Here is an 8,988-nt window from a genome sequence, read left to right as displayed (position 1 = left end):
CCTATCTCTCTATCCTCACCTCTCTCTAACTTCACCTGACTTGGACAAGGCAGCCTATCTCTCTAACTTCACCTGACTTGGACAAGGCAGCTGACTTGGACATCTCTCTATCCTCACCTGACTTGGACAAGGCAGGCTATCTCTCTAACTTCACCTGACTTGGACAAGGCAGCCTATCTCTCTAACTTCACCTGACTTGGACAAGGCAGCCTATCTCTCTAACTTCACCTGACTTGGACAAGGCAGCCTATCTCTCTATCCTCACCTGACTTGGACAAGGCAGCCTATCTCTCTAACTTCACCTGACTTGGACAAGGCAGCCTATCTCTCTAACTTCACCTGACTTGGACAAGGCAGCCTATCTCTCTATCCTCACCTGACTTGGACAAGGCAGCCTATCTCTCTATCCTCACCTGACTTGGACAAGGCAGCCTATCTCTCTATCCTCACCTGACTTGGACAAGGCAGCCTATCTCTCTATCTTCACCTGACTTGGACAAGGCAGCCTATCTCTCTAACTTCACCTGACTTGGACAAGGCAGCCTATCTCTCTATCTTCACCTGACTTGGACAAGGCAGCCTATCTCTCTAACTTCACCTGACTTGGACAAGGCAGCCTATCTCTCTATCCTCACCTGACTTGGACAAGGCAGCCTATCTCTCTAACTTCACCTGACTTGGACAAGGCAGCCTATCTCTCTAACTTCACCTGACTTGGACAAGGCAGCCTATCTCTCTAATTTCACCTGACTTGGACAAGGCAGCCTATCTCTCTAACTTCACCTGCTTTTAAAGCCAATATGAAAATGTGTGAGGAACATTGTTGCCCCAGAGGTGACTGAGTATAATGTCACGTAGGTATTATGACGTTAATCTAAATGTACCATCTACCCCACATGGTTTCCAGGCCAGTGTAAGTGACATTCATCATCGTCATCACCATCACCATCATGGTCTCCCGCTGACCTTTCTCGTCCACTCTCTCCTCCTCCACCCACCATCAACCATCATCATCACTGTCTCCAACTGACCTGAGTTCTCGTCCACTCTCTCCTCCTCCACCCACCATCAACCATCATCATCACTGTCTCCCACTGACCTGAGTTCTCGTCCACTCTCTCCTCCTCCACCCACCATCAACCATCATCATCACTGTCTCCCACTGACCTGAGTTCTCGTCCACTCTCTCCTCCTCCACCCACCATCAACCATCATCATCACTGTCTCCCACTGACCTGAGTTCTCGTCCACTCTCTCCTCCTCCACCCACCATCAACCATCATCATCACTGTCTCCCACTGACCTGAGTTCTCGTCCACTCTCTCCTCCACCGTATGGTCCTTCTGGTGAACCCATTCACTGTTGCACTTGAAGTAAATCTGAGTGGCGGGCGTGGCCTTGCAATAGAGATTGACTGGTTTGTTCTTGACGATGTACGCCTCCTCGGGCTCCATCAGGAAGTGGGGGAGAGGCTCCGGGGGGTCCGAGGGAAAAGTCTCGGGCAGCTCTCCCAACCCCAAGAAGTCATCTTCATCTCTCACTGCAGAGAGAGAAAGGGGAGGGAGATGGGAGGGGAGAGAGAGAGAGAGAGAGAGAGAGAGAGAGAGAGAGAGAGAGAGAGAGAGAGAGAGAGAGAGAGAGAGAGAGAGAGAGAGAGACAGAGAGAGGGGGGAGGGAGGGAGATGGGAGGGGGAGAGAGAGAGAGAGAGAGAGAGAGAGAGAGAGAGAGAGAGAGAGAGAGAGAGAGAGAGAGAGAGAGAGAGAGAGGGGGGGGGGAGATGGGAGGGAGAGAGAGAGAGAGAGAGAGAGAGAGAGAGAGAGAGAGAGAGAGAGAGAGAGAGAGACAGAGAGAGAGAGAGAGAGAGAGGGAGAGAGAGAGAGAGGGGGAGAGAGGAGAGAGAGAGAGAGAGAGAGAGAGAGAGAGAGAGAGAGAGAGAGAGAGAGAGGGAGGGAGGGAGGGGGAGAGAGAGAGAGAGAGAGAGAGAGAGAGAGAGAGAGAGAGAGAGAGAGAGAGAGAGAGGGGATTATGCCTTATACTAAATATCAGCGTTATGATTAATATGTTAGACAATTTCTACGCAAATACCTGCAAATATCAACCATGCTTGTCCTCAATACTGACCACCACACAAAAACTTCCCCAAATCCTATTAAATTAACAACAATTGTATCTTCTTCACAATTTATTGAGAAATAGTAATTGTAACGGAAAAGCTTCCTTTCATGATCAGCTCTGACATTCTCGCTGATGAAGGTTCTAGAAGGTTCTACAAAATATGCAGCAGAGAGATAGTAGTGGCTTTGTCTCCAGTGATTATGGTAATGTTAGTGCCTGTGTTATTATTTGGGAAGTGTGTTTCTATAGCTACGCCTGACACAGGACTTGTGAGAGAATCAACAATAACAGTGGAAGGTGTTAACCCAGCGGTTGTCAAACTAGGGGTCGCAACCCCACGTGCGGTTGTCAAACTAGGGGTCGCAACCCCACGTGTGGTTGGCAAACTAGGGGTCGCAACCCCACGTGTGGTTGTCAAACTAGGGGTCGCAACCCCACGTGCGGTTGTCAAACTAGGGGTCGCAACCCCATGTGTGGTTGTCAAACTAGGGGTCGCAACCCCACGTGTGGTTGTCAAACTAGGGGTCGCAACCCCACGTGTGGTTGGCAAACTAGGGGTCGCAACCCCACGTGTGGTTGTCAAACTAGGGGTCGCAACCCCACGTGGGGTTGTCAAACTAGGGATCGCAACCCCACGTGTGGTTGGCAAACTAGGGGTCGCAACCCCACGTGTGGTTGTCAAACTAGGGGTCGCAACCCCACGTGTGGTTGTCAAACTAGGGGTCGCAACCCCACGTGGGGTTGTCAAACTAGGGATCGCAACCCCACGTGTGGTTGGCAAACTAGGGGTCGCAACCCCACGTGCGGTTGTCAAACTAGGGGTCGCAACCCCACGTGGGGTCGCCTGATATGAAAATAGGGTTGTGGGAGAATTTCCAAAATCCTGAAGAAAAAAAATTGATACAAACAAAAAATATATTACATATCGTCTTTATATCTCCAAACCTTTGTAATGTGGTTTTCACTTTAAACATCTAAATGAAAATGATTCCAATCTAAAAGATCTAATTCAACCAGAGAGCGCCCTTAGATCATGGGATAGGAACGTACTTGATGGTTGCACTTGAACCATTCCCACCGTGAGAGGCTAGGCCTGCTACGTTATGAAACCACACACTACTGCAGAGACTTGGATAATACCCGACACAATTAATAAGGTGAATAAAATGTGTAAGGAGACGGAGGCACAGAAACTCAAATCAATCCCTTCGTCAGATAACACTGTTAAACTAATAATGTATGATATTGCTAGCGATCAAGAGGAAACTGACTGAACGACTAAAAAACTCCCCAGCTTATGGTCTCCAAATGGGTGACAGCTGTGAGGGCCGAGATACATCAAACCACATCCACTGCGCGCCCGCCTGTTCGTAAAACTACGTGGAGAAATGGGATCAGAGTATGACAATCTTCTATTTCACACCGAGGCTTGGTGGTTTTCGAGGGGGAGTGTTGGAAAGATGTTTCACATTGAGAGAGGAACTGATGGATGTAAAAAAAAAAAAATTGAATTGGTTGACTTTCTGTGTAATGAAAAGAAAATGTGATATATTTGGGAAACTGAATGAACTGAACGCAAGAATGCAGGTGAGTGACTTAATCAGTGGATTCAGAGGAAAGAATTCTTATTGGAGATTCAGTGTTTCAGAAGCGATCCGTGCGAACCGTGCGAACCATGCGAACCGTGCGAACGGTTCCCTCCGCTGTGCATGTTTCTAACAGGAAACAGCATCAGTAAATGTCTGTCACGAGTGATGACTGCTCACCTCCAACGCTTGGAAGAGCACTTTGGTACCTACTTCCCAATCCATTTGACTGTGATCCTGTCTCAGTTGACATGCAGGTATGCAGTGGTGGGAAAAAGCACTCAATTGTCATACTTGAGTCAAAGATACCTTTAATAGAAAATGAAAAGTAAAAGTGAAAGTCACCCAGTAAAATACTACTTTAGTAAAAGTCTAAAAGTATTTGATTTCAAATATACTTCAAGTATCAAAAGTAAATGTAATTGCTAAAATATACTTAAGTATATTTAAAATTCCTTATATTAAGCAAATCATTTACAAATGACACATTTGTGTTTAGTAAGTCCACCAGATCAGAGGATGACCAGGGATGTACTCTTGGTAAGTGTCCTATCCTGTAGTACTGGCAGTAGTTTTGGGAAAATATATGGAGTAAAAAGTGTATCCTTTTCTTTAGGAATGTAGTGAAGTAAAAGTAAAAGTTGTCAAAAATATAAATAGTAAAGTACACAAACCCCTTAAAAATGACTTAAGTAGTACTTTAAAGTATTTTTACTTAAGTACTTTACACTACTGACGTTAAGTGAAAATAAACACCAGATTGATCTGTTACATGACCGAAATCGGGCAGACAACGCATTCTCGGGTCACTGAGGAGTTTTGGTTCCTGACTCAAAGGGAACACACTGCCGTCTCCCTCTGAGCATTAAAAGTCATGGTACCTTTCGCCAGCTCATATCTGTGAGTAGCTGGATTCAGTGCTCTCGTCTGCATTACAACCAGATATTGATCCAGGTTGGATGTGACAGCAGAGTTGAGGTGCGCACTGTGGACCACGCCCCCCGACTTCGAGAAGCCACGACCCCCTGACTTTGAAAAGCCACACCCCCCGACTTCGAGAAGCCACGCCCCCCTGACTTTGAAAAGCCACACCCCCTGACATCAAGAAGCCATGCCCCCTGACTTTGAAAAGCCACACCCCCTGACATCAAGAAGCCACGCCCGCCTGACTTTGAAAAGCCAAACCCCCTGACATCGAGAAGCCACGCCCCCTGACTTCGAGAAGCTCCGACACGACATGCATCCAGTACACCCATCTCATTAGTGGTGGTGAGATAAGAGACATTATGGCAGACTTATTTACAATTGCCTGTCATAGCCCCACATTAAAAGTACAGTATGTGATGGTGAGTTGAGAAGACAATGAGAAATACCGTTAGAATGTTTTTGACTGCCACAGCCCCAAATAAAAACGTTAACATTGGCTGTTAATTACTTCCTTTTTTTCACATGGTTGGAGTCTCGAGCATTTTACAAAATGGGGTCATGGCCCCAAAAAGTTTGGGGAACCGCTATGTTAAACCATGTTCATAGTTAGCCATTGTTATGTAAATATCTCCCAAAAAGTTCCAGTGCATTCAAGACAGGACCTTGACCATGGTGGAGGAAAACAATAGTCTGAAGCTTTTTGGTAAAACTCCAGGGAAAATCCCCAATGAAAATGTTCTCTAAACTAATTCTAAACGCCTCTAATATCTCTGAAATATTTCCCTCCATTTCCGACAAAACGCCCACCGCTGGCTCCCCCAATCAGCATAGGTCACAGAGTGGGATGATACGAGAGTCAGTGATTCACCAAAGCTCTGAAGAATTCCAGGCGACGTACATACATGAGTGTTCTGACAACAAATCTGCATCCCAAATAGCACTCTATTCACCATTCCCTCTACAGTGCACTACTTTTGACCAGGGCTCTCTAAATAGGGTACCATTTGGGACTTAAACCCTTGATGTATATACTCTTAGCTGTGCTTATGCTCTACCCTGTGATTTCCTTGTGCTTCGTCATTGGGCCGGGTCTCATTAGCCTCCACTATAGCGCCCTCTTCTCACCTGGAGTCTGTCATCCAGTTTGTCAACCAGTCTGTCAACCAGTCTGTCAACCAGGCTTCTAACTCACTGAGACATTTAGCCGTTGTGTGGAGGTCTGGCACTCAGGATCTCATTTCTCAACACTAAAGCTCCAGCTTCAAGTCCTTATCCCTCTTTGAATGCTAGGCACCCAAGGCGTTCAGGCATTCAGGGCGTTTAGTATGCACGTTAAAAAAAACAAGACTGTTAAGAAAAACGACTTCTGCTCTAATAGATAAGAAAAATATGAAAAGGTTTGGCGTTGGTTTTATTTGATTACGTAATTAAGTTATTTTTGTAACACATTTTCTTAAGTTTTTCTCTCTCACTTTGGCTAATTCCCGCTCTCTTTTAAACCCATTCTCACCCCTCATCTGTCATTCCCTGAGTGGGATGGGTCCATTGCTCAAAAGCGGCAGGCCTAAATTATTGATTGGCACATGAAACAGGATCGTGAAAGGGGGACGGCTCATTCGTCAGACGTGGCAGCTTTATCACTCTGTGTAATTCACCCCTGTCCTGCTCTTCTCCTATCCTCCATCCCTCCTTCCCCTCTTCCTCCCCAAGCCAAGTGCCTCTGACAGGGCTGCCAGTCTAGGCTGACTGGGTGACTTACCGAGCAGTACAGGCAGTCAAAGGACACACACACACATACAGAATGTCCTAAAGATGTGATCATCGATAGAGTTCCTGGAGGCAGACAGATTGCAGAAAACAGAGAAGAGCCGAGAACAGGAAGGCCCCTTAAGGCATGGTAGTAAACAGAGAACAGGGAGGGCCCCTAAAGGCATGGTAGTAAACAGAGAACAGGGAGGGCCCCTAAAGACATGGTAGTAAACAGAGAACAGGGAGGGCCCCTAAAGGCATGGTGGTAAACAGAGAACAGGGAGGGCCCCTAAAGGCATGGTAGTAAACAGAGAACACGGAGGGCCCCTAAAGGCATGGTAGTAAACAGAGAACAGGGAGGGCCCCTAAAGACATGGTAGTAAACAGAGAACAGGAAGGGCCCCTAAAGGCATGGTAGTAAATAGAGAACAGAGAGGGCCCCTAAAGGCATGGTAGTAAACAGAGAACAGGGAGGGCCCCTAAAGGCATGGTAGTAAACAGAGAACAGGGAGGGCCCCTAAAGGCATGGTAGTAAACAGAGATGGCCCCTAAAGGCATGGTAGTAAACAGAGAACAGGGAAGGTCCCTAAAGGCATGGTAGTAAACAGAGAACAGGGAGGGCCCCTAAAGGCATGGTAGTAAACAGAGAACAGGGAGGGCCCCTAAAGACATGGTAGTAAATAGAGAACAGGGAGGGCCCCTAAAGACATGGTAGTAAACAGAGATGGCCCCTAAAGACATGGTAGTAAACAGAGAACAGGCAGGGCCCCTAAAGGCATGGTAGAGAACAGGCAGGGCCCCTAAAGGCATGGTAGTAAACAGAGAACAGGCAGGGCCCCTAAAGGCATAGTAGTTAACAGAGAACAGGAAGGCCCCTAAAGGCATGGTAGTAAACAGAGAACAGGGAGGGCCCCTAAAGGCATGGTAGTAAATAGAGAACAGGGAGGGCCCCTAAAGACATGGTAGTAAACAGAGATGGCCCCTAAAGACATGGTAGTAAACAGAGAACAGGCAGTGCCCCTAAAGGCATGGTATAGAACAGGGAGGGCCCCTAAAGGCATGGTGGTAAACAGAGAACAGGGAGGGCCCCTAAAGGCATGGTAGTAAACAGAGAACAGGGAGGGCCCCTAAAGGCATGGTGGTAAACAGAGAACAGGGAGGGCCCCTAAAGGCATGGTGGTAAACAGAGAACAGGGAGGGCCCCTAAAGGCATGGTAGTAAACAGAGAACAGGGAGGGCCCCTAAAGGCATGGTAGTAAACAGAGAACAGGGAGGGCCCCTAAATGCATGGTAGTAAACAGAGAACAGGGAGGGCCCCTAAAGGCATGGTAGTAAACAGAGAACAGGGAGGGCCCCTAAAGGCATGGTAGTAAACAGAGAACAGGGAGGGCCCCTAAAGGCATGGTAGTAAACAGAGAACAGGGAGGGCCCCTAAAGGCATGGTAGTAAACAGAGAACAGGGAGGGCCCCTAAAGGCATGGTAGTAAACAGAGAACAGGGAGGGCCCCTAAAGGCATGGTAGTAAACAGAGAACAGGGAGGGCCCCTAAAGGCATGGTGGTAAACAGAGAACAGGGAGGGCCCCTAAAGGCATGGTGGTAAACAGAGAACAGGGAGGGCCCCTAAAGGCATGGTAGTAAACAGAGAACAGGGAGGGCCCCTAAAGGCATGGTAGTAAACAGAGAACAGGGAGGGCCCCTAAATGCATGGTAGTAAACAGAGAACAGGGAGGGCCCCTAAAGGCATGGTAGTAAACAGAGAACAGGGAGGGCCCCTAAAGGCATGGTAGTAAACAGAGAACAGGGAGGGCCCCTAAAGGCATGGTAGTAAACAGAGAACAGGGAGGGCCCCTAAAGGCATGGTAGTAAACAGAGAACAGGGAGGGCCCCTAAAGGCATGGTAGTAAACAGAGAACAGGGAGGGCCCCTAAAGGCATGGTGGTAAACAGAGAACAGGGAGGGCCCCTAAAGGCATGGTAGTAAACAGAGAACAGGGAGGGCCCCTAAATGCATGGTAGTAAACAGAGAACAGGGAGGGCCCCTAAAGGCATGGTAGTAAACAGAGAACAGGGAGGGCCCCTAAAGGCATGGTAGTAAACAGAGAACAGGGAGGGCCCCTAAAGGCATGGTAGTAAACAGAGAACAGGGAGGGCCCCTAAATGCATGGTAGTAAACAGAGAACAGGGAGGGCCCCTAAAGGCATGGTAGTAAACAGAGAACAGGGAGGGCCCCTAAAGGCATGGTAGTAAACAGAGAACAGGGAGGGCCCCTAAAGGCATGGTAGTAAACAGAGAACAGGGAGGGCCCCTAAAGGCATGGTAGTAAACAGAGAACAGGGAGGGCCCCTAAAGGCATGGTAGTAAACAGAGAACAGGGAGGGCCCCTAAAGGCATGGTGGTAAACAGAGAACAGGGAGGGCCCCTAAAGGCATGGTAGTAAACAGAGAACAGGGAGGGCCCCTAAAGGCATGGTGGTAAACAGAGAACAGGGAGGGCCCCTAAAGGCATGGTGGTAAACAGAGAACAAGGAGGGCCCCTAAAGGCATGGTGGTAAACAGAGAACAGGGAGGGCCCCTAAAGGCATGGTGGTAAACAGAGAACAGGGAGGGCCCC

At 48.1% G+C, this 8,988-nt stretch overlaps 1 protein-coding gene across 2 annotated transcripts in view; it reads right to left on the bottom strand.

Moving 5' to 3' along the window:
• The window catches only part of unc5ca (unc-5 netrin receptor Ca), a 359,680-nt gene that overhangs the window by 196,454 nt on the left and 154,238 nt on the right, over positions 1-8,988 (bottom strand). For both annotated transcript variants that reach the window (XM_046348101.1, XM_046348102.1), the window contains exon 2: positions 1,304-1,540. In XM_046348101.1, coding sequence (XP_046204057.1) covers positions 1,304-1,540 — 237 coding nt within the window. The remainder of the gene's footprint in view (positions 1-1,303; positions 1,541-8,988) is intronic.

This window comes from Oncorhynchus gorbuscha, linkage group LG04 (assembly GCF_021184085.1).
Source record: "Oncorhynchus gorbuscha isolate QuinsamMale2020 ecotype Even-year linkage group LG04, OgorEven_v1.0, whole genome shotgun sequence".
Taxonomy (NCBI): Eukaryota; Metazoa; Chordata; class Actinopteri; order Salmoniformes; family Salmonidae; genus Oncorhynchus; species Oncorhynchus gorbuscha.
This window is presented reverse-complemented; position numbering and strand designations above follow the sequence as displayed.